This window comes from Sturnira hondurensis, unplaced genomic scaffold (genome assembly GCF_014824575.4).
Source record: "Sturnira hondurensis isolate 20B ecotype Veracruz unplaced genomic scaffold, ASM1482457v3 Scaffold0020119, whole genome shotgun sequence".
Lineage (NCBI taxonomy): Eukaryota > Metazoa > Chordata > Mammalia > Chiroptera > Phyllostomidae > Sturnira > Sturnira hondurensis.
This window is the reverse complement of record NW_028092750.1, coordinates 6168122-6193118: the sequence shown is the minus strand read 5'-3', so window position 1 is coordinate 6193118 and position 24997 is coordinate 6168122. Positions and strand designations below refer to the sequence as shown.

The window sequence follows — 24997 nt, the reverse complement described above, 5'->3', positions numbered from 1 at the left end:
GTCTGTGCGGGCCCTCGCCTGCCGGGCCCCCAGGGGCACCCTGCACCCCATTCCAAGGCAGTGGTATTTGGAGCATGTTCATCATTCGGGAACACTTCCCCGTCATCTCTGCTGTCTTTCATTTCAGAAAGGAGGTAAGAGGGAAAAGGCATCCTGCAAAAACCCCTGGACCTGGGATCCCCCGACTGGCAGCGAGGTCTCGGAGCACCTGAGTGAGCCGTCGGCCCCCTCTGCTGGGCCAACACCTGAGGGGCCTACAGCCAGCATGGGGAGCCTCGCTTATTCGGAAGATTTTGAGAAATCTCCAAGTCTGACAGCATCAGAGTCAACGACTCATTCTGAGGAATCTCTGGACAGGACCCTGGCTTCTTTGTCTGAACACTCTGTGAGCCTGAGGACAGACCATACCCCACCCACATCAGTGTCTCAGAAAAAGTGGGCCCCCGATGTTATAAGAGTCCTGGTGAAGGAGAAGGCTGTGCAGACCCCTGACCCTGCCTTCACCTACCAGTGGACGACGGGTGAGCATGTGGCCTGAGAGCCCAAGGAGGGCGATACAGGCCGTGGCAGCAGTGACAGGCACTCAGGGTGTGTGCTGCGGGTGTCCTCGGGAGTGTGACAAGGAGCTCTAGGGTTTGGAGGGCTGGTTGCTGTCATTAGCTAGATGGGGGGACCTTGGTGCCTGGGCAGCTGCCGTGGGTGTTTCCTTCCGAGCCCTCACGCATTATGGAAGAACCCAGAATTGAAGACTAAGGCAGTGGTTCTCAGTGAGTGATTCTGGACCCAGGGGACACTGGCAAGGCCTGGCGCCATTTTTGGCTGTGACAGCTAGGTGACAGTCTAGTGGGTGGAGGCCAGGAATGCTGCTCAGCATAACGCAGTGCCCAGGACAGCCCCACCAAATGTCAGGAAGCCTGGGGACAGCACTGGGACAGAAGCGACTTCTGGGACAGAGCAACTACAAGTGGCTCATGGGCCCAGTGCAGGGTCTCTGAGGGCTGCTGCGTTGCCAGTCTCGCTGGTCGTCTCCGTTCAGTGTGTGGGGTGGATTCCCTTCCGAGGTGCAGGGCGCCCACCAGTGGGGCTTTCCAGACATTTATCTTATCCCCAGTGTCAGCTCTGGCCCTTCTGAACAGAAAGTTTCCTTTTCTTTAAACATTGTCTTGCACTCTTGTCTTATCCAGAAGACACCCTGGACTGTGCAAGGGGCTGGTTGGTTCATTTAGATTGGCGGTTGGGGGGGGACTTAGCCACACAATAGTCATTGCCCCAGATCCTGCCACTCACCCTCTGTTTGTCCTTGGGGCAGTGGCAGGCATGGCGACCACTGGGCCAGCCCTGGGAGGTGCCTACGTGGACCCTGCGCCCATCGCTAGTCATGTGGTCAGCACAGATGCAATAGAAGGTAATAGCCCAACTCTGGGGACCTTGCAGTGAAGTGGATGCATTTTACCTGCAAATTCAAACCCACCCTTGGGCATGCGATGCCTCCTTTAGCACTGGGTTTGGGGAATACGTTGGCAGGGATTGTCACAGCTACAGGTAGCTGCCAGTTTCTAGGATCCTGGACAGTAGACCGAGTGTCCAAGAAGCTTTGGTCTGTCTTAACAAAGGACACCAATGTTGGACAAAGGAGAAAGGTTATAAGTAACACACCCCTAGGCCCCTCCATACAACAAGGCTATTTTTATTTTGTGTGTTACCCTTTGAGCGTTTTTATCTGGAAGCCGTATTTGTTTTTCCTCTGAAGACACTCACCCAGTACTTCGAGGCTGCCAGCCAGGTGGGCAGGGCCCGGGCCTCTTGGCTGAGTCTGGGGTGGCTATGGGGCTTGGGGAGGCCTGGCTCTGCCAGGTCCCCGTGGGGCCACTGATGGCTCTCATGGCACCAGCAAGCACCTGCTGCTTTTTTCTCACTTTAATTTTCTTAACATTTTTAAAAGATGAAGATATTAAAATATACTGATTATAACAAAAGAAAAGTTTATGTTTAAAAGATTTTTAAAAACTTAACTACCCTTGAAGATTTTCCCATGTTACTATATAGTTTTAATAATAATTTTTAAAAATATTTTAATTATTTATTTTTGGAGAGTGGGGAAGGGAGGCAGAGAGGGAGAGAAACATCAATATGTGGTTGCCTCTTGTGCGCCCCATACCAGGGAATCTGGCCCATAACCCAGGCACGTTGCCTGACAGGGAATCGAACCAGCAACCTTTTGGTTTGCAGGACAATGCCCAGAGCACTGAGCCACACCAGTTAGGGCAATAATGATAATTTTTAATACTTGCAGTTTTTATTTCTAATTGTATTTTTATTTAGTTAATTTTTTAATTTTTACTTTATGTGCTTAAAAAGGCATGTCAAATGGCAAATTTACCCTCTTTCTCATTTTTAAGTGGACAGTTCAATAGTCATAGATTCACATTGTACGATTGCACTTTTTGAGTGTGAATTCACTAACCTTTCTTTGTGTTGGATGCGGAAGTCAAGACTTCCGTTTCTGCTGAGAGCTGAGCAGTCTAGACATGTCAGTAGAAGGCAGTTGATTTAGTAGAGACAGACATTGAGTAAGCGAGGCCTTCACTACTTCCCAGGGTAGCATCACTTCTGGAAAGTATCCAGACACAGCGAAGGGGTGGGGCCCAAAGCAGCTGCTCCTGACAGGATGAAGGCACCGGTGGGGCGCGGGTGGGGCGCGGGTAGGGCGCCGGCCGAAGGGCACTCGGTGACTCAGTGCGTTGGTGCTGGTGCGGGGACAGCCCTGACAGCTTACAGCCCGGCGGTGGTCGCACTCAACGACATGCTGAAGCAGCAGCTGAGCCTGACGCAGCAGTTCCTCGAGGCCAGCCGGCACCTGCACGAGTCCCTCCTGCAGTCCCTGGACGGAGACTCTTTCCACTACCACACTCTGGAGGAGACCAAAGAGGTGACTGCAGCACAGCTACCCTTCCGGGGACAGGGAGGGCAGGCACGGCTCTGACCATGGGGACAGCACTCAGCCCAAGGCTGCTTGGGACCAGTCACCTTCTGTTCTTTCTTTGTCCGCAACAAGAGCCAGTGTGGAATGGGAGCATGACAGCCAGTTCCCCAGGTGCTGCAGCCGGCGCAGCTCTGAGTGACCTCCGTGAGAGGCGCTGTCACTCCGCAGACTCTGCCCCAGTACCACCCAGCTGGGGGCGGGCCCATGGGGTAAAGTTCAAGGGATGTCACATTCTTCTTTTTCCCTCTGAAAACTTCACTTTTGTCTGGTTACACAAAATATATTATTTTATTTTTTAAAGACTTAACTTTTTTAGAGAGGGGAAGCGAGGGAGAGAGGGAGAGAAACATCGATGTGTGGTTGCCACCCGCACACCCCTTACTCGGGACCTGGCCTGCAACCCAGGCATGTGCCCTGACTGGGAATTGAACCAGTGACCCTTTGATTGGCAGGGTGGTACTCAATCCACTGAGCCACACCAGCCAGGGCTGTTATTTATTGTTTTAAAGGTTTTATATAGTTTTAGAGAGGGGGAAAGGAGGGAGATATCAGTTGCCTCTTGCACATCCCCAACTGGGAACCTAGCCCACAACCCAGGTATGTATGTGCCCTGACTGGGAATCGAACCAGATACTGCTCAGTTTGCAGGTCGGCACTCAATCCACTGAGCCATACCAACCAGGGCAAAATATTTTATTTTATAAAAAATGCTGTTACAGAGATATATTAACTTACAAAATCCTCTAATTTTATAACTAACTTATAAAATCCTCTAGTCCTCTGATAGTTAGAGATAACTATTACCAGCTTGATACATTCTTTACATTTTTCTTATGTAAAATATGAACTATATTATGGATAATATATATTACATACTATATCATACAGTATATAAACTATTATAATGTAATAGGTATCTTTATTTCTTTATAGAAATGGCATCATGCTATATGAACTCTTTTGTATTTCTATCATTTACCAGTATTTCAGTATGTTTCTAAAAAATAAGGACTTTTTAAACAGTCATAATACCATTATCATACCAAACCCAATGAACTTTTCTTAATGTGTTTGGACATGCAGGGTTCAGATTTCCACTTGTCTCATCAGACTGGGACGCTGTGTGCCTGTTTTTCCATCAGGGCCCAGACACAATCCATACACCGACCGTCTTCTGTCTTTCTAGTCTCCTAACCCGAGTGGTGGTCTCAGCCCTGCGCAGCGTCCGACCCCCAGGGCGGTGACCACTCAGGTGTTGGCTGCAGGGGATCCACTGTAAGAACCACTGCTCTACAGGCCTCCCCCTTCCATCTTTTTTTGTGTTCTTGCAGTTTATTTGTTGAAGAAAACAGGTTCTCTGTCTGACAGTTTCCCACATTCTGGACCTTGCCAATTGCACCCCTGCAGGTCCTGTTTGTGCCTCTGCTGGACGTCCATCAGTTGACTGGGCGCGGGCTGAAGCCCTCTGACCAGGTTGCCTGCCTGCAGCCCAGCATGGCTCCTCGCTGCCTGCTCTGGGCCCACCTCCCGGCAGTGGCACCCAGGCTCTTCCTCCTGAGCCCAGTCGCTCATCCTTTCTGACTTGGCCAGTAAGCCAGGCTCTTCTCTCGTTTCCAAGGCATTATCACTTGGCATCCTGTCATTTCTCCTTTGCCGGCCTGACCCGGAACTGCTGGGACAGGCACTGTCTTCTGCACCCAAAGCCCCAGTAAACGGAGGCTGTCGCGGTGACACACCTGTCTGTACTCTGCCCCACAGTACATCAGGCACCACAGGCCCGCCCGGCTGACCATGCAGGATGCTCTGAAGGAGCTGAAGAAGGAGCTGAAGGAGCGGAAGGAGCTGTGAGCACCAGGTGAGGCTAGACTTGGGGGTCTGATCTAATGAGCTGGTTGGTGCTCCAGCTAGGACACAGTGGTGTCCAGGGGACATTCAATGTGGGAGGGGGCAGGTGGTGCCCAAGGACTCACCTGGGTGGAAGGAATCCCAGCTGCAGCCTTTTCTAGCTGAGTAGTTGACACCTCTCAGACCCCACCTTCTTGCTGTGACGGGTGCCAAAGAGGATGGACCAGATTGGCAGAAATGGAACCCAGGTGCTCAGTGACACAGGACGCCAGCCTGTGCGGGGTTGCATGGAATGGCTCCACCTGGCCAGGTGCTGGCTTCCTAATGAGCTGAGGTATGTTGGAGGAGGGGACAAGAAGTACTGTTCGCTGGCAAGGTCACAGGGCCAGGGGTCCACGCTGGGGACCCTGGTATGAGGCACTGGCAGAGCCTTGGACCCAAGCCTACAGAGTGCAGTCGCACTCTGACACACCTCCCTCCCTACTGAACCTGGGCACACTTCTGAGGCCAACACACAGAAAAAGGTCTTTATGAAAAAGTCTTTATTTGAAGGCAAAACAGTAAAACCCACAAGAAATTGTTAACAGCGAGTGTTTATGCTTTATCCTGAATCAGATGCGGTTAAACAATACACAGCTACAGGAAACCTAGAACAAAATCAAGTATTTTACCACATCAGGTTGAAAAGTTGGAGAGGATTCTGCATCTTGTTGAAAAGAATTTTTCAAAAATGTTTCTGTACAAATAAACGACACTGCACCCCGTTGCCCAAGGCGCCAAATACAGCCAATGCCCGTGCAGGCGCCCCATGGCTCCCTCCAGGCCTCACCTCCTTGTGGCTGGAGAGGTGGGTAGGAAGAGGAAGTGATGGAGCAGGAGGCGTGTCGGTCTGAGTGGTGATCGCACACAAGTGCTGGTGTTGGGGTTCCTTTAGGTGAAAAACACAAGCAGACACTAAGGTCACAGGTCCCCCATGGGTGTCATTCTGTGACCTGAAGATGCCTCAGATCCGTCTCCTTAGAGCCTTCTGTTTCTGGAGATAATGGCAAATGGCTAACTTTCAACAAAAAAAAAATCAACTAAACTAAGGGCCAGTATGTCTTGGAGGAATCAAGTTTCAAATTATTTTACTGGGGATCATCTTAGATCAATATTTTTTTTAAACGAAACCATTTGGAGTAAAAATGAAAACCCTGTTCAACTTTGCAAATCAAGGTTTTGTTTTTCTATTTTTAAAGAGTGAGCAGTGCTAGCGCCTGGCCCGACCTTTGTCGCCACGACACGTGGGAGGTGCGGGCTGTGGAACTGGCCCACCACACCCCTCGTCTGGGGGGCTCCTGTGCTCGTCCAGGGCCGCCACCACACACACCTGCTGAATTGAGTGGAGACTCACATCTGGTGATAGAGATGTGAGACATCCATTCCTTCAGGTGTCAAGGATTCTTGTTCGGGGAAGAGGGGCTCATGTATCTCGCTTCACTGTCCAGGGAATGTGTCTGGGGTGATTTCTCATGTGAGTCTTACTTCTACATTAGAGCTGGTTTGCAGGTGGGGCCTGTGCCTCCCCGCAGTTGAGCATGGCACTGATCACTAGGCATGCTGTGGTTGTCTTTCTCTTCTGTCATTCTCCAAAGATGGAGGCAGTGTGAGAGCCGAGCTGTCCCTACCATCTTCCATAGCTAATAAGCCAGGAAGGCCCCAGTGGCCAAGCTGCCGGCGGCTGGTGTGGCTCCTCACCACTCCTACTTGCACTCGTCCCTGGCTTTCATGCGGGCGATGAAGGAGTAGCTCTTGTTCCTGCGGTAGTTCTCGTAGGGGTCGTCCAGGGCCACGCCCACACCCTTGTACTGGTCCCACTTATCCCGCACGTCCCCCCCCTTGATGGGGTCCTGGATCCCTTGCTCTTTCACGCCGAGGCCGCCAGATCCACTCCAGCCTTAAGAAGAAAGAGGGGCGAGTGGTTACAACCCACAACAGCTGTAATCTAGTGCCTTTCTCTGACACAGAGTTAAACAATGCATTTGGGAAGGTGAGCAACATGCACAAATGCTGTTTGTAAACCCAAAGCTGATTAAAGTACCGAAGAACACCCAGCAGAACCCTGCAGGCTTGCCCTTTTTCAAACACACGGTGGTGAGTCGGAACTGCCTCCAGCTCCATCATCCCAACCCTGAGCCCAGAACCTTACCCATTTTCACCAGCATCTGATGTCCTTTGTTCTCTTCCCCAAGCCTGGAGTCGGGTATAGGAGGTGCTGAATTAGAACCCAGACCAGCTGAAGAACTAAAATTAAGACAGGTTACGTCTTTTAAAAAAGAGCTGGTACATTTATTGGAATGAAAACTCTTTAGAACGTTACAGGGTGTGGCCCGTACGAGCGGCCACAGTGTAGGACAGACACACACTTGTGTCCCCACCGCTCTTCATCCTCTTCGCCAGCCAAGTAAGGGAGCTCCCTAGGATGATGGCTCCTGCCCCCGACTGGGCAGCAAGGGTGGGGCACACCAAACCTTAAAACGGTTAGAAACACAGCCCAGACACCGCCTCAGGCTTTACAGTGTGACCACAAAAAGGTAAGACCACAGTGTGAGATGAGGAGGCATCAATGTCACCGCATTAGTGCTTGGGTGTCCCTGAGGTGCTGTCCCAGCACAGGCCACTGCGAGCATGTCTTCTAATGACACGTTTCACATTCACAGCAAAGCCTCAGAGGTTCCAGTGCTACCAGCGGGTCACTGGACAGTTAAGACAGAAATCTTACGGCGGAGTAGGGCTCCTGGACCGTGACCGACGTCTCCTCCCTGGGGAGTATGACTTGGACCTGGAGCGGGAGCGGGACCTTGAGCGGCTTCTTGAGGAGCGGGACCGGCTACGGCTCCTGTTGGGAAAGAGGAGAAGGGGGAGCTTTGTGGGTCAGCCCCACAGCAACGCAGAAGCCTCAGGCCCAATTCCCAAGAAGTGGAACCTGCCTACCTGGAGCGGGAACGGGAGTAGGAGCGGGAACGGGAGCAGGAACGTGACCGTGACCTTGAGTATGAGCCAGATGACTTGGAGGACCTCGAGTTGGAGCGAGAGGAGGAACGTCCTCGGCTTTTGGATCGGCTCCGAGACCGTGAGGGTCCGCTGCAGAGAAAGGCTGCTGAGCTGGAGCCGGCACACAAGCTGAGCCTGCCACCCCCACCCGATTCTGGGAGGAACCTATGGGTGCATATCAGGGTAGGGCCATGTCATTCACACCAGGATGCTGCGTTCCTAAGCAGCTTGGTGAATACAGACCATAGCAACCTTTTCTCGTGCTGGTGTTTTCAGTCTACCTCAGGCCTGTGGGAACAGCTCCCACTCAGCGCCTCTGTCACAGGGGCCAGACCCCAGACCCAGGCAAGGGCCAGACCTGGCTTCCTCTGCCTGTGTTTGGGGGCGTGTGACAAAATATATTTGGGCAGGATATGAGGTGTTGGGGCACGCTATGACACATTAGGATGTGACAGAACAGTGTGTCTGGTTCACTCTAAGGCAATTCAGGACAAGATCCAGCCAGGAAGGCCATGACTCCACAGGTTAGCAGGCACACCCTTACCTGTTCCTCTTTTCCTGGCCTTTGCGCCGTCGGGCACGCATTTTTGCTCTGAAGAACTCATAGAGGCCATTCTGCTCCCAGCCTTCACTGTAAGATGGATAATCTCCATGTAACCACCCCTCTCCCCAACACAGGGCACTGGGGAAGCTCATCAGGAGTAAGCCTCCCCCCACCCACCACAGGCCTTCAGAGGTGTACAGCCTCCCCCTTTCACTCAGGATGCTGAGCATGGCCCCCACCCCAGACAGCATCTGGGCAGCTGTTTCTGTGGCACCCTTTGTCAAATACAGAAGCAGGCTGAAGCCAGACACCTGCTGGTAAGTGGGGAGACTGGGCTGTAAGCTGGCTCTACCCAGTGCCCGGCCTTTCCAAGCTGCTGTTTCAAGAAAGAGCTGAGGTGGGTTAGGGCCTGTGGTCACACTGAAGCTGGGGGCCAGGGTCTCTGACTCCTAGGTGGGCACACATACACGTGGCACAGGATAGGAAGCCATTTCAGCTGGGCTGGCAAAGAGGCCATGGGAGAAGGGTATCCTGAAAGGTCGTGACAAAACTCGGGTGTGCAGCAGTGAGCCACTTCTGAAATGTGCCACGTCTGAGATAAGTTCTTATTCTAATGGATAGATCTTAAGTAGGAAAACCTTTCTTTCCGTTTTTATTTATTGATTTGAAAAAAATGTCCACTTGTTACTCCACTTATTTACGCATTCATCGGTTACTTCTTGTTAAGTGTATAACTGGGGACCAAACCCACAACCCTGGTCTATCAGTACAATGCTCTAACCAACCACGTTACCCAGCCAGAGCTAGGAAAGCCTCTCCTCAAGGGCCACTGTACAGCCCTGACTGGTGTGGCTCAGCTGGTTGAGTGTCATTCCACAAAGCAAAAAGGCCGCTGGTTCAATTCCTGGTCAGGGCACATGCCCGGGTTGGGGACCAGGTGTCTGGTTGGAGTACACACAAGAGGCACCTGATCAATGTCTCTGTCACATGGATATTTTTCTCCTCCTCTTTCTCCCTCCCTTCCCCTCTCTCTAGACATAAATGGAATCTTTAAAAAAGGGGGGGCCAGGGGAGAGACAGACCCTTTAACTCAAACTGGCGATTTCTCTTAGAGACATCACAGTTCTCACCTGGGCCTCATACCACAATGGGCACAAGCATGGCTGGTATGAGTCTTTCTTGTGAGGCCAAGTTAGAGAAGACAGGCTGGGAGGAGGGACAGAGATTCCCCTCCTATCACCCGCCCCACTACTGGGTCTCCCCAAGCCGCGTACCTGTTCCTGGGCCTGTCATGAGAAGGAGGGCTGTAAAAGGCCTCCACGGCCGCCAGTAGCCTCTCACTTGGTGGCATGGGGGGTGGAAGGCGAATGTCTTTAGGGTCCAAAGGCTTGTACTCGTGATCTTCTAGCTGCAGTGGAGAACACAGTTGTCACTGCTCCTTGCTGGAGCCTCCATCAGGCCCATCCAGAAGGCTGCAGGCATGGGGGCAGGAGACAGGCCCTAGACTGGTGTTCAGGTTGCCCTGGGTACTCAAGTGCTCATCCTACCCTTCTTGGAAGGCCCACCCTCTTGTAGGGCTTCTGCCACAACCTAAATAGGGTGGCTGAGGGTACCCCCTTGAGGCTGATAAAAGCCACAGAATTCTTCCTCCAGCAAATGTCCACAGAAGATGTGGCCATAGGCTAAGGAGACAGAAAGCCCCAGGTTCATTCAGACAGGCTGTGAGTCCCAGATGCCCTATCTGCAGACACCACTCCACACCCTGACTTCCTACCCCACGCCCCATCCCCTCCCTTGCAGGCCCTCCCACAGCCACAGCAGCTTCAGCTGGACCCAGGAGCCCCTTCTCAGAAACAGCTCACTGTTCATTCACCCCTTTGCCTCTACTTCTCCCTGTGCCCTGGTGGACTCTTCTCTACATATTGTAATCTGTGGTGGCTCAGAGGGCATGGGAAGGGTCAGTGACCAGCAGGGCCCCTAGAGCCCCAGCCCCTTGCTCAGCCTACCTTTCACATGCCCTACCCCACCTGTGCAGATCCGAGTTCCCTGAATGCACACCTCACAGACTGCCCCTTTTCTGAAAAATCCCTATGTCATCAGCCCTTGGACAGGGTGGCTTCCAAGACCCAGCACCACAAGGACCCGTGCCTCCCGCGCAACCCAGTCTGCTCCAAGTGGCACCAAACTTGCAGCACTGGATGGGAGGTGCAGAGGGAGCAAAGTGGCATGGGCCTTGCTGGCACAGGTACATTCTCACTGGCTTGGTCAAGTTCACTGGAGAGTAGGAAATGAGAAGGGAAGTAGTCTGGGAAGCACTGTTTTTGCAACCTCTGGAAAGTGGGTTCCACCTGTGGACTTTTCAAATGGAGACACAAGCACTGGCTCAGCATGTGCTGCTAAGCCTGGCGCCCTCCAGAGCTCACCACAGACCTTACCTTCACAAGAGGGGCCATCAGCCCAGCAGGGAGATCAAAGTAGGGAACGTTGGGGACCAGACTGGGGTCATCGTGGTTGATGTGGGGAGGGCCCTGTCGCCGCATGTGGGGGGGTTGTCCGTTGAAGCCATGGGGAGGAGGGCCAAAGTCGGGGTGCTGCGGGCCCCCCCAGGGTGGGTGCTCATTGATCCCAGGATGTGGCATGCGGTGGCCAGGGTGGTGGTGAGGGGGTCCCATCTCTGCAAAACAAAAACTTGTCTCAGGCTTGCAGGGAAGTTATGAGCTGCACAGTACCAAGGGCTCAGGCTTAGTCTCCTGGGTGACAAGTGACAGGAGAAAGGGGCTCAGAGAGAAGCGAAGATGCCAACACCTGCTTTCTGGACAGCCCTGTCTGGCACCTTCCCTACCACTGCTTCACTCACTGCAGCACGGGAGGGAGGAGGTGAGCCTTGGCTCCGAGGGGCCTGTCCTGCACCCACAGCAGCACCTGATGAGCTCACAGGTTAAGGAACCACAGGGAAATCGATGCCTTCAAACAGCAATGTTACAGGCTGAACTGTATCCCCTACTCCCCACTCACCACCAGTCCTAACCCTCAGTACCTCAGAATGTGACTGCATTTGGAGATGGGACTTTGAAAGAGGTAATTAACTTAAAATAAACTCGTATAGATGGGTGCCGATCCAGTGTGACGTAGAAGAAAAGATTTAGACAGATAGGCAGAGAGGGGCAACCACGTGAAGACACAGAGAGGTGGTTGCCTACAAACCCAGGAGCGAGGCCCCAGAACTAACCCCACCCCCCCCAGGAGACAGTCAATGCTGGAGCTGCTGTTGGAGCCACCCAGTCTGCGGGGCCTCTGCCATGCCAGGGCACTCACCCAAGCAATGAAAGTGCTAAGTGATCTCTGAGCTGAATTTATAACCAAGGATGGATTTAAAAATAAACGTAGAGGCACCCTGGCCTGATAACTCAGTTGGTTAGCGCATTGTCTCAATACACCAAGGTTGTGGGTTCAATCCTTGGTCAGGGCATACAAGACCCAACCAATGAATGCATAAAGTGGGACAACAAATGGATGTCTCCCTCCCTTCCATTCTCTAAAATTAATAAATTTTAAAAATTTTAAATAAAAGTAGAAGCAGTAATACAGTAGGAATGAATTATCTTAAAAAGAAAAAAATTAACAAAAGTGAAGATTCTTTGTAAAAAAAAAACAGAAACAAACAAACAGTAAGCAGAGAAACTGATAAAACTCAAACAAGAAACAGGGAAGCAACCCCATGACAGCAGTGTGGGCCCCGGACTCGGTGCCTGCCACCTGCCTGCTGCTATGGGCACTCAGGGGTTACTTTTCCTTCTGCGGTCTGCGTTCCCTTCTCTGCAGGACAGACGGTGCCCTGTTCCTGGGAGTGTGGGCAGAGGAACCAGGAGGTTACACCTCCACAGCCCGGTGTGTGGTGGTTGCAGACACCTGAGTTATCAGCCTGTTCGCCTGTCATCACATGACCCTGGTTTGACCTAGACTCACCAGGTGCACACCCAGGACGGAAAGCAGCACCATCAGACTGCTCAGGAGGCAGATCTGCTAGGCACCTCCTCCAGGCAGGCAACCTGGACTTCTCCAGGAACCAGGGGCAAGAGAAGGCTGTGTGCACTGGACCTCTGAACTGGCAGAGCACTCACCAGCAGGGAAGTCCCCCTGGGGGTAGTCAAAGCGGTGAGGATAGGGCGGCCGCTCGAAGGGGTGCCTCGGGGGGAAGTCATCCTGCATGAAGCGGGGTGGGAAGCGGTTGAAGTTGTGGGGATGTGGCGGCTGGTTGAACTGTGGGTGCTGTTGATGAGGTGGGAAGGGCCCACGGAAGTGTGGTGGCCGCTGCATGCGGAAGGGTGGCTCTCGCTGGCCGCTACCCCAGGGTGGCTGCTCGTGCTGGTTGTTCCAAGGGCCCTCAAACTGACTATTCCAGTTGGGGTCGGGTTGGCTGTTCCAGGGTGCATCACGCTGGCCGTTCCAGCCTGGGTCCCCGCGCTGCTCACCCCACATGCCCTCGTGGCTGTTGTTCCAAGGCGGGCAGTGGGGTGGCCCGCCCTGGTGGTGCGGGTAGGGGGGCTGTTCGGGAGGCTGCAAGACAAAGAACAGACGTAAGCCACTTACGAGGCTCATCCAGCACCCTACAGACATCTGGCTTCCGCAGTGTCCGGTGCTGCATGCTGATGGTCCACTGGGCGCTGCCCTGGGCAGGCCATGGTGCCTCACTGACTGACATGTGCAGTGGATGCTGTGGTACCTGCCCCACCACTGGCCCCTCGTGTCCATGCAGATAACCTGACTCCCAACTGCTGCACCCACATCTTGGCTAAGAACTTCTTTTGGGTCAGCATGCAAGTCCCACGAACAGGGGCTCTGGACACCCCTACCCATCAGTGGACATTGCAGAAGTGCCTCCCTCACCATGCCCAGAGAACACCCCCTTTTATAACTTCCCCTCTACACTGCGTTGCTTCCTCTTCTGGGTCATCTCCCACATCAACTACTGTCCTCAAATCCTGCCTCAGTGTCTGCTCCTGGGTCCACCCCAGGAAACGTTTCTGCAGGATGACGACAGTACAGCTCCGATCTCACCCAGCTGCTGTTCTGAAGACTTTTAAAAGCCAGACTGCAACCCAAACTCAGAGCCAGGGAAGGATGTGTCCAGATGAGGCCGACCAGAAGGCCCACCTCTAGGGTCATGGTTGGTTAGTTCCACTGATCACCACCACGGGGAGGCCAGTCCAGGCCACGACACCCACAAGAAGCCAGAAAACCAGATTTTAAATATGCCAACTATTTAAAAATGTGTAAGACACCACGTGGGCAGGCAGGCCAAGTGCACTGCCAGGGCATGACTGACTGTGGACTGCCAAACCAGGGCAGACCCTTGGAGAGGGGACCCTGTTCTTGGGGACCTCCCAGTCATGCTATGCTGGATGAGATGACCCCTGCCCTGGCCTAGGAGTTTCTGACCCCAAGGAAACAGAAGGAAATGACCAGTATCCCAGCCACAGAAAATGCTGCCAGCCTGACACTTGTGATCTTCCCTTTCCTTATAAAACCAGAATGTTTTTTCCAGGGTGATAAAATGTAGACACTTTATTAGTTGAACCAGTCAAAAAAAAGGAAGGAAAGGAACACCCTCTTGTCCTTAACTCTGTGGACCTTCCCAGCACTCACAGGAAAATGGGGACCTGTTACTGAGAATCCCAAATGATCACAGCTCCAGAGACGGAGAAGAAATACCTGCTGTTGACCCCAAGGAGCAACGGGGTGAGGCTGGTCAAACCAGGGGGGTTTGTTAGGCGGGATCTGGTCGTGGGGCCCAGGGCCCCGGGGGCCGGTGGCTGCAGGGTCCTGGACCCCTCCTGAGGCATCGTAATCAGAGGAGCCAGGCATTTGGATGGGAGGCTTGTTGTCATCTGGAGCCAGGAAAGAAGGCAGTTAGAGGAGACCCCGGTAGCAAAAGGCCCCACCCCAAACAGTCTTTAGCAAACACCCAGGCAGCCCAGGCTGGGCTTTACTTCCCGATAAACCCTCCCCTTTGTGACCCCACTGAACACTAGTCACCACTGGAAAGGCAGCGGAGGGGGGAGACTGCCCCACACAGGACACACACTTGCTTCTGAGGGCTCCACGACAAGGGCCTCAGGTCTGCCGTGTTAATTTCAGTTTGCTGAGGAATTTTCTTGTCAATGAGTTTGACTGACTTTTCTGAGTACAGCTGAAAGATCACTTCCTCTCATCTGATCTGTTATTTCATTAGATTTTCAGTGTTAAACCATCCTTGTGAATTCCTGGGGCATGTCCTTTTTGGTCATAATGTATTTTAAAAATACTTTGCTGGGTTTTACTTGTTAAGTTTTTGTTTAGTATTTTCACATCTTTATTTAGGGGGGAAGGGGACACTGGATTATATTTAAACTCCTGCCCGGGCCCCGCCCACCCAATGAGAAGTCACCCTGGTCCTGGAGAACGATTTGGGCCCTTTCCCCGGCCTGCTCTCTTCTGGGACAGTTGGGACGGGAGAACTGTCTGAGTTGTAAAAGTTGTTACACTTCAATGTGAAATCCCCCAGCCTGGCGCTCTAAATGGATCAGAATCTGGCCTGTGACTATATAATCAGAGCCCTTCCCTTGGGATGGGGGCAGCGGGGGGCGTGGGAGGCTGCTTTCTGGGGCTGGTCCCCGGGGGTGGGTGCAGAGGGGGCCACATACCGGGCTGGGTAGTTGGTGGGATGGTTGGGGTGGGCGTGGGGGCTGGTGGGGGCGCAGGCGGTGGTGGTGTGGCCTTGACTTCGGCTTCCATTTGCGGCATCTGGATTTGCTGCTGCTGCTGCTGCTGTTGCTGCTGCTGCTGCTGCTGCTGCTGGGCCAAGCTGTTGACGAACTCTTCATGCTGCGTCTTAAGGGTCTGGATCTGCTGCTGGAAGGCCAGCTGCACTGGCTGGACGACTGAGGAGTACTCGTTGATGAGCGTGGCCTGGCAGAGAGAGAAGGGCAGGTGGTACTCAGTGTTCAGGCCCCGGGACCCCCCCTTCGGCAATAGCATGGGCACAAATGCTGAGGAAGCCAGAGTGCCACCATGGGCAGCGAGGCAGGCAGGCAACTGTCATGTAAAACAATCAACTTGGTTTTGATAACCAGAGCATATGAACCTAGCTAAAGCCTTGGTGACGCGCAGTGCAGCTTAGAATTCCCTGATAATGGAACCTGGCAGTGACAGCTGTGCTCTGGGTGGCCACATAGACTTTAAACACGTTACTGACAAACATTCTGGGACATGCTCATGGGACATGCTCACTCGCTATCTGGTTTTGAACGAGTTACCAACTCCCTGAGCCTCAACTTTTCTCATCTGCAAAGTGGGACAACATTAAGACAAACTTCTGAGGACTTCAGGGAGGAGGTGGTGACTAACACACGGAAAGGGACTAATCCGTAGGAGCTCAGTAACCGGGAGCTGCTATCATAAACTTGGGAGGAAAAAAAGCAGTCGGCAAAATTGTTGGATGGTGGTATCGAGTCCATTTTTGTAGAGAAAGTATGAAGTGCACTTTTGTTTGTTTTTGAGCAAAAGCCTGTCCCCTGTTGGAGGGATGGTGTTTAGGGTCATTGCTGAGGAAAGCAGCCTGCACATAGCACCTGACATTCAGCCAGGCCTCCCGACCCGAGAGAAGGAGTGTGAGCTGTGCCTTTTATTCCAGCAGCTCTGCATGGGACAGTGATGCTGGTACCATGGCAGAGGGGACCAGGAAGTCCCTCCTCACCGGGCCCCTGTGTCCTGGGCAAAGGCAGACATGTGAATGAAGAGCACCAACTGCACACGGTGATGGCCACAGGGGCCTAGACTACACTGGGGCCTGTTCGCGTCCCCATCAGTGAATGCACACCTGGAGGACCAGCACAAACAGGCTGGTGACATGATGAGAGCAGGGCTGAAACTGGGAACTGGGTCACGAGCACACCTGCAAGTCTCACTCGGGAGGGTCTGCCCCTCACTGCATGTGGGACAGGGGCCCCCAAGGCTGTTGCTCAGACCTCAGCCCCTAATGTTCGCCAGAGGCACACCTGGGATCAGAAGTCACCATTCCACCAGCTGCTTTCAGCCCAGGTTGGAGAGATGAGCCCCCTGACTTCTAGAAACTGCTAGGGTGGTGTCCGGCTTGGCCTGGGGGTGTGGTTCGAGAGGTAGCAGCACTCACCTGGTACTGGCCGAGCCCCAGGGCCGGGCTCTGCAACTGCTGGATGATGGAGTCGTCGAAGTAGCCATTCTTCTCCCACAGCTGCAGGAGCTGGATGTGGGGAGAACGAGGGGTCACATCAGGGGGAAACAACATGACCAGCCCCTGCCCACCTCCCCCTCCAGGCTGCACCACATACCCGGGCAATCTTTTGCTGCTTGTCCTCCTCCACGGCCAAGAAGCTGGTGCAGTAGATGGGCACCACAACCTTCTGCAGGGCGGCCAGCAGCTCCCTGGCCTGCTTTCGCTGGCTGTGAGGGAGAGACCTTCCGCGCATCAGGGCCCTGGGGCGGGACCCAGCCACGCACCCGTTACCATCGTGGCTCCAGCCATAGCACCCTCTGCCTTCTCAGGGAACGGGCCCCCAACCTGGCTGGGACAAGGGTTGGGCTTCCCACAACACCTCTGCTGGCACTTGGGCCCAACTGCAGATAGAAAGCAGTAGGAAGAGGGAAAAAAATCACAGGCTGGGGACACTGAGCAAAGCCTGTCATCCTGGTCTGCTCGTTAGTAGGATAACCCTTCCTTCCTGGGGTGGCATGACCATGGACAGACACAGGGCCTATAAGAGCCCCACAGTCCAGCAAGGACCAGCCAGGGCTGCTGTGGGCTCAGGGACGTGTCTACGTGGCCTTGCTGAGCCCTGCCATCCCCTGTGCACAACCCCCCCCAACCTGGCCCCCACATTTCAGGAAGCAGGAGTGTGCCCTGCATTGGGGACCTGAAGCTGGCCAGACAAGGCAGCCTGCCCCCACATTCTTTGGGAGGCACTTTGTGCACAGACGGGTGTGGAAGCCCTGGCAGCTATACACTGAGGTGGCACAGGGCCCCCAGTGTGGCAGTGACAGAACCCAGATGGCGTATCTGCTGCTTCCCGGGGAGGACACAAGGCAGATGGCGAGTGGCCAAAACCCCTCCCAACACCGAGCTCACCAGAGGGAGCTCACAGACAGGATGGAGTGCCTGGGGTCAGGGGAGGGAGGGCGGTCCAGGTGGGAGGACAGGCAGGACAGGGCTGTCTCTGCAGAGCATCCCTGGAGTCAGAAGAGCGGTGGGTAAAGCAGGAAGGCAGGGAAGGTTCTGGGCAGCTGCCTATTTCCCTACACCAGAAAACTAAGAGAACAACAATGTAGGGAGTGGCTGAGTGGGGGGTGGGGAGGGCAGGTGCCCAGGATGCACATGCAGTGGCAGATAGGACAAGGCAAAGGACCAAGGCAGACAGGGCAGTTTCTGCTGCCCTGACCAGCACCAAACCCTTCAGCTGGCCAAACTCAAAGTCAAACATGGCAGCCACACACCAGCCTCACTAGCACTGTCTCCTGCCTGTCTCCTCCTGGGGCCTGTGATGGCTCAGGCATCTGGTTCCTTAAGTTAACCTTTGTCATAAGGCCCCAAGGAGGTGCAGATGCAATGGTCTGGCCTGGGGAGGACTATGGGGGTGGGGGGCTGGTCTTGGTGGTGTGGGACGGTCAGCAAGGGGAACCTGGCATCAAGAGCCCTGAAGCAGGGCAGTTAGGTGACTGGAGATGTGTATGTGTATCACTGAGGGGCAGCTGACAGTCAACAGAGAAATGACGAGAGACAGTAGAAGCTGCCACAAGAGAGCAAGGAGCCAAGGAACGGTGGCTCTAGGTTAAGGTGAAGGGTCTGGGAATGGGCTGAGGTGTGTGTATGTGTGTGTATGGGGGTGCTTATGACATAGATTGACCCTCCCCCAGGGTCTCTGGACCAGTGAACCCCGTCCTGGGACAGGCCAAGCTACTGAGTGAAGAACAGCGGCCACAACAGGACCAGAGGGCGAGGTGAGCTGGGCCTGGGGGCCCTTACCAGTGGTGCAGCACATCATTGATCAGGTAGATGAGGTGCAGCCGCAGCTCAAAGTGCGCCCCATCAGCTGTGATGCGGTTCCGGAGGTGGCCCGCCATCAGCTCACAGTGCGGAGGGGACTTAGCATTGCTGAACATCCAGTTCTTCCCGGCCTGCAACAGCCAGAGTGATGGGTGAGCAGGGCTGGGCACCCCGAGCCAGAGCGTGGGCAGGTACCCAGGGAGGTCAGAGCACAGCCGAGGCATGGTGCCCAAAGGCTTGGCTGCATGCTACAGCCTCTGCCTGCCTGCCTTCTCCCTCTTGGAGGTGCTCAGGAGGGAAGGGCAATAGCAGACAAGGCACCCCTAAGGGAGCCCCAGCCCAGACAGACTTCGGTGGGCTCCCACCTGTCGGCAGCACCAAGCCCACCAGCCCTCACCGAGATGGCGTCTTTGGTGCATGTGTCAATGATGGGCTGCAGCAGGTTATCAAACTCATTCATGTCCAGCTGGGTCTCCTCCAGGAGCTTCTGCATCTGCTGCTCCACTGCATGGGCCACCGCCGCTGTCACCTGCTCCTGAGACGCCAGGTGGGACCAAGACTGCCCATCAGTGCCCCACCACAGCAACAGGAGGCCCTGTCCCTCACGTCTGCAGCGTCAAACCCACACCTGGGGCAGTCATGGCCATGGCCAGCAGAGCAGACAGAGGGTAGAATGAAACAAGACATGGAAAGACAACATCTGCCCCCCACTCCCCTCCTCCAGGTGACAGATGAAGTGGTTAAGACACAGCGGAACAAGGAATCTCTGCAGGCCAATTCAACACAAAAGGAAAAAAAAAGAAAAGTGAGCAATGATGTGGACAGAGGACTTATAAATGATCCCTAGTCAGGAGACAGGAGAGCAACCTCACTAGCAACCAGGAAATTGGAAGTTAAAATAGGAGGCCAGAGGTTCACCCATCAGACGGGGAAATGGAGAGACCCCTGGGATCCAGCACCACTGTGAGGACAGGCAGTCCGCTCAGGGCTGGCAGAGGACAGACCCACAGCCTATGAGGAGCTCTATCGGGAGACTGAGGGTATGTGATCCGACACGTTTTCTAGCCAGCAATACGACAGTAATTTTAAATCTAATTAATAAAACGGGCTGGTGTTTCAGATGTCTTAGTTTTTATTTATCTCCCTTTCCTGGTGATTTATCCTACTGTACTCGGCCAAAGTATCAGAACTGATGGATTGGGACAGAAGGGTCCCCACAACAGCTTGGAGTGACCGGGCTAGGAAGAACTGTTGCCAACGGCACTCACAATTTCTAATGTGCAGTACCCTTCACAGGTGTCCACCTCAGCAAACAGCTTAAGCAGTCACTTGACTGGAGTGAGAAGGAACCTCTATCTAGAGTCAGCGGTTGGGCTAAACACGCCAGGGGTGGCAGCAGCACCGGAGCATCTCGGAGCACTGGGCAGCACTGTCCTCAGCACTGATGCTCGGTAACGAGTCCTCCTGAGAGCCATTGTGAGTCCCAGTGTGCAGATACAATAACTGAGGTACAGGAGTAAGCTCCAGATACTCAGATTAGAACTAAGAGAAGAAAGGGGAGGGCCCTAGGCTTACTCAGGGCACTGTTCTCAGGGGCAGTGGAGTGGGAGGAAAGAGGAGAAGCAGGGCCCGTACCTGTCTGAGGGCCAGCAGGTGCTGCTCCTGCTGCTGCAGGTTCCACTGGCTCTGCTGGATGAGCTCATCCATGGACGGGGCTCCCTGGGCAGGTGGGATGGGTGCAGCAGGGGCTAGCGGGGGCTGCGTGAGGGGTGGCAGGGCTGCGGCTGTCTCCAGCTCTGGGGCCTGCTGCTTGCAGATGACTGGCAGGAAAGGAGGAAAGGTGGCCTCGTGAGAAAGTGGCTGGGGTCTAGCTGATCCCTTGGCTGCCTCTTGGGCAGCTCTAGGCCAGAGGGGCTCCCTTCCTTACACTTACCACGCACAAAAGACTTCTGTGCTATGCTACTGCCACACAGCCTACCTCAGTCACCCCCACCAAAGTCTGCTAGGCTCCCCTCACTTGCAGCTGGGCCCTCCCGCCCTGCCCCCACTTCCTCAGAGCCCAGACCCAGCCTCCTTCCAGGGTCCCATCTACCTACCTCTAAACCAGTCCTTTCCCAGGAGACCTCAGGACTGTAACCATGACACTCTGGCCAACACCATCCATTTTGCCCAGTGTCCTTTGACATAGACCAAGCCTGAGCCCATCCCCCTCCACCCTCCTCACCTCACCTAGGCCTGAACTGATACTAAATCCAGGCCACAGCCCCGCCCCAAAGGGTATCTCCACTAGTCCCCCAGCCTCCTCTGCCACTATCCCCTAATCTACTCTTCAATTTCAGGACATCAAAGCCACCTGACCTCTGGCCAGCAAGTCCAAAAACCTGAGGTCCCACAGTAGGAGCAGGCCACCACCCCTGAGCACAGGCTGTGGCCCACCTCCCCAGCCCCTAGTTTCCTGATCCTGACTCTGTTTACGGAATGAGACTCCTTGGCAAGAGACTTCCACAGTCAATCCAGGTTCAGCCAGTGTGGAATGCCCATCCCGCTGGGAAGCCTGGGTCAGGTGGGTGTGTGCCCCAAATCTGGCCAGATGAGAAGGGATAGAAATTTGGACGGCAAGGTTTCCGATGTGAAGGGTCGCTGGACAAAATGGTCTCCCCATTGGAACCACTGTGTGGTCTGAACATGACCATGCACTGTGGAGCCCTCCTGAGTCCCACCCCAAGGGATAAAGACAGGCAAATAGGGTGGAACGTGCGGCCCAAGCCAATCATGGGACTCCCAGTCACTTCTTAGGCCTGACTGAGCCTTCCAGTGTTGACACCCAAGGACACCCTCTGGGATGACTTCCTCAACTTGCCTCTGGACACCCTCCTCTGCCCTCCCAAAGACACTTCCTCAGCAAACCTGTTCTCGCACTCTCATTTCTCCATTTTCTCCCACTTTACTGACTCCTCCCAGCAGCACCTAAACACGTCTGTCTTCTGTCGTAATGCCCTGTTAATCCCATGCTCCCCTTTCAACAATCTTACAGCCAAGGTTCTACCTCAATTCATCTATCTCAGCCCAGGGCAAGTCTGGCTCTGGTCACCCATTCCCACCCCTATCCCCACAACCCATCTCACTTGGCCTATGTGGCTGCCTCCTCGGCCCCTTTCTCTTTCTCTCCAACCCTTAAATGCTGGAGTGCCAGGGGCTCTTCTCTCCAGAGCCCCCAGGGCACTTGGCTGTGTTCCTCTGGCTGTGATTACAGTCTGCACACCGTGATTCCGAAATCTATCGTGTCCTTCCTGGATTCCTGAGTTTTGGACCTTACAGCTCAAATAGCCCATGGCTTCCCACAGGAACCTCGCACAGGCCCATGTTTCCTCTTGCTCCACCCCTACCAGGCCTACTTCTGGCCTCTGTGGCTGGCACTGCTATGCCCATACACCCAAGCTGGAAGCCTACGAAGCACACACCCTCCTCTTTCCCTTGCACCTCACACTAACAAGTCAACCCGTGTTGTCAAGTCAGCTCCCTAGATCACATGCTGGTTTGTCTGCGTCACTGCTGTCACTCACATCGCCCTTGAAAGTGGTCTCCCTGCATCCAGTCCTGCCCGCTCTGCCTCTCCTCCACATGGCAACTATAGCGCTGCTGCTCAAAGTGTGGTCTGAGGATTGGTCAGGCGCTACCGAGACTAAGCCAACACAGAAATGGTAAGGGAGAATTTGGAGTCTTCACAGTAATTTGACATTTCATAGCTCACATTTTTTACTGTATTTTGCAAAGGTGTACTTTATACAATGGGTGGAGATTAAAAAAAACAAAAACTGGTCCTTCACCAAAGTTTGCAAAGTGCTATTCTAGGACAGTCCTGGGCCTCAGTCTTTACAGTGGCTAACGCTGCTCCAGAACACAGACCAAAACCAACCCTCCAAGACTTCCACAGATCCCAAGAAAATCCCTAAGTTCCTGGCAAGCCAGCTCTCCTTACTCTGCATCCTCACTTTGGGCCACTCTAAGAAGCTCTCCTACTCAGAGCTTCAGATTTTGTCCCCTCCATTCCCCAGCCCCTCCTAAGGTGCCTTCCTCTGCTGAACACCCTTCTTCCATGGGTTTCCATCTGGCTAACTGACACATTCTTTAATGCCAGCTAGATATCATTACTTGCAGAAAGTACTTCATGAGTTCCCAACCTTCCCCTGTTAGAAGCACACTACCCTTCCTGAGTTATGGAACCGAGTCCCAAGCCACCCTGGATATGACCCTGCAGGGTGAAGTAAGTGGGTTCTGCTGGCAAAGGAAGCAGCTCTCACTCCCTGGTCACACCAGCCAAAGCATTATCTTCCCTTGCCTGGTTTATGCCAACAATATCCACCTGGTGCCCCAGTTCACAAATTCATCCCCTTAACCCCACCTGCCCCCCAGCCCCAGTTCCTCAGACTCAACCCACTGACCACCAAATGCCCTGTTGGCTCCCCTGCTGGCCTCACTGGTTTTAGCCTCCACTCCTGTTCCCTCCAGCCTTGCCACACTGGCCACAAGAACCCGACTCAGGTCTCCTTTGTTACAAACTCCCTTGTGACTTCACTGCCTATAGAAGAGGTTTTAAACTTGGTGGGCCAGAGCTAAAGAGTGATTGCTCCATGCCCTGGCTGGGGTAGCTCAGTGGATTGAGCACAGGCCTGCGAACCAGAGGATCGCGGTTCGGTTCCCAGTCAGGGCACATGCCTGGGTTGCAGGCCGGTTCCCTGCAGGCCAACTCCCAGCAGGGGACGCACGAAAGGCAACCATACATTGATGTTTCTCTCCCTCTCTCCTTCCCTTCCCCTCTAAAGATAAATAAATAAATAAAATCTTTAAAAAAAAGAGAGTGACTGCTCCAGAAACACGTAAGCACATACAACACTTTGCCTACAATTTCAGGGAGCTGCTCTCCCTCACCGCCATCTCAAACACAACTTGACAGGAGAACCCCTGAACTGAGGGAGAAAACCCAAACATTGTCCTGGCATTTCCACTGCAGACCAAATGCTTGCCTCCTCCACACGTTCTACACCCCAGCCATGCTGGGCCTCTCATGGCTTTTCCCACGGATATTGAACACACCAGGCTTGTTCAAACCACTGCACCTTTGCAGTTCCTTACAAGTTCTTTATTGAACCAAATAAAGAACTACAAACTATATATTAGGGAACAGCCATGACCCAAAACAAAAGTTGGTGCTTCTAGTACACGCTACATTTAGCTTTCAATGCCCACGAACTAGACAATCCCCTACCTACTCAAAACAACATATTTAGAAACTAGGGACTCACTACGGTACAAAGCAGATGTGGTACCTTACTATCCAGTGGCTATTTATCATCCAAGTGACAGCTGAGATTCCTAATTCCACCTTAAACTCTTTGAGAGCAGGACCAGAGCCCTGATGCCCAACACACTGAACACCAATAAACATCAGCCAAGGACCAAAACCCAAAGGGACAATTCCTTTTGCTTTGGACTGCAAGCAAATGAAACGCATAAAAACCCAGTAAGAGCCCAAAAGGGACTGGACAGTGCCTGAAAAGAATCCCCGTCCAGCCTCTATCACGTCCTTCCTGGAAAACACTGAAGCACTCACTCCACTTCTGCTGACCTCAGTCATCACACCTGCACAACAGAAAAATCCCTGATCCTGAGCCCAGGGGAAGATCGATAACCTCGTTCTCCATTACACTCCGACTCAGCAACCACTCGCTGCAAGCCTGAGAACAGCAGATGGGATCACGAAGGCCGAGAGGCCCCGTTTTTAAAGAGCATGCGACCCAAAAGAAGGCGGTTTATGGCAGAGCCGCACTAGAATCAGAGAAAGAAGTCGCTCGAGGGTGCGGCCAGAGAGCTGGAGAGGACTCACGCTGCTGCTGTTCGAGGGCTAGCTTGCACTTGTAGTAACTGTAGAACTCGCCTCCGAACAGAAACGAGAATTTCGGGTTGTCCTTCTGCTTCTCCATCGTCATTTTCTCAAACTCGGGCCCGTTGCGAGCCACAAACTGGGCCAGCTTGTCGATGACATTTCGAAGCTCTTGGTCTAAAGAACGGAGAAAAAGGCCCCGCGCGGAGTCAGCGAGAACCGCCCAAATCAGGGGGCCCGGCCGTACTAGCCGCTCTCCGCCAGGTCGGGATCCCTAGGGGTGGGCCCCACAGAGGCCGCCCTTGTACGGATCCTGATAGGGACCACAAGCGCGCCGGGAATGCGAGGACCAGCGGGAGAGGCCGCAGGCGAACCAGAGAGCCCGAGCCCCGCCCCCTCCAAGGCCCGCGGGCCCCGGGAGGCAGGGTACGCCAACGGGGTATTCGCGGGACAGAGAAGCGGTCCCTAAACCCCGGCTGCGCCTCACCGTCGGGTGGCAGCGGCATCTCCATGGCTCCTGCCGCCAAGAACGACCTCCGGCGCCTCTCGATCCCCCACCAGCGCCGTCTGCAGAAGCCGGCCGGAAGTGGCGCGAGGGAGCCGTTTACGGCGGGCCTCGTGAGCTGCTTCCTCCCGCCACTTACGGCCGCTGCC

At 54.0% G+C, this 24997-nt stretch overlaps 2 protein-coding genes across 7 annotated transcripts in view; one reads left to right on the top strand and one right to left on the bottom strand.

The window, feature by feature from the left end:
• Window positions 1-8116, top strand: part of CUNH19orf44 (chromosome unknown C19orf44 homolog) — a 16423-nt gene extending 8307 nt beyond the window's left edge. For 2 of the 4 annotated variants that reach the window (XM_037028805.1, XM_037028807.1), the window contains exons 5-9: window positions 128-521; window positions 1310-1405; window positions 2763-2929; window positions 4742-4838; window positions 7528-7611. In XM_037028805.1, the coding sequence (XP_036884700.1) occupies window positions 128-521; window positions 1310-1405; window positions 2763-2929; window positions 4742-4831 (747 nt within the window). In that variant the 3' untranslated portion in view covers window positions 4832-4838; window positions 7528-7611. Of the gene's footprint in view, window positions 1-127; window positions 522-1309; window positions 1406-2762; window positions 2930-4741; window positions 4839-5011; window positions 5098-7527 lie in introns of those variants that run through there. The other 2 variants (XM_037028806.1, XM_037028808.1) reach the window with 2 other exon arrangements.
• CHERP (calcium homeostasis endoplasmic reticulum protein) lies at window positions 5353-24997 on the bottom strand. 3 transcript variants are annotated; one of them, XM_037028804.1, is made up of 17 exons: window positions 24831-24997; window positions 24347-24520; window positions 20098-20282; window positions 18860-18997; window positions 18442-18593; window positions 16754-16898; window positions 16576-16665; window positions 15089-15353; window positions 14118-14293; window positions 12527-12962; window positions 10841-11079; window positions 9680-9813; window positions 8406-8492; window positions 7802-7951; window positions 7590-7706; window positions 7017-7060; window positions 5353-6764 (listed from the first exon to the last, which is right to left on the bottom strand). In XM_037028804.1, the coding sequence occupies exons 1-17, from the start codon at window positions 24853-24855 to the stop codon at window positions 6571-6573; spliced, it is 2751 nt and encodes a 916-aa protein (XP_036884699.1). In that variant the 5' UTR covers window positions 24856-24997; the 3' UTR covers window positions 5353-6570. The 3 variants fall into 3 exon arrangements, with proteins under 3 accessions (XP_036884699.1, XP_036884696.1, XP_036884698.1); XM_037028801.1 differs by having other exon boundaries at window positions 7017-7111; window positions 24831-24996; XM_037028803.1 differs by having other exon boundaries at window positions 7017-7111; window positions 16754-16865; window positions 24831-24995.

Coding starts and splice junctions, on each gene's coding strand:
- CHERP (XM_037028801.1), bottom strand. CDS start 24,855: ATGGAGATGCCGCTGCCACCCGACG. Junction 11,080..12,526: donor CCAGGGGGACTTCCCTGCTG/GTGAGTGCTCTG, acceptor TTTGTTTTGCAG/AGATGGGACCCCCTCACCAC. Junction 7,112..7,589: donor TCCAGGAGCCCTACTCCGCC/GTAAGATTTCTG, acceptor TCTTAATTTTAG/TTCTTCAGCTGGTCTGGGTT.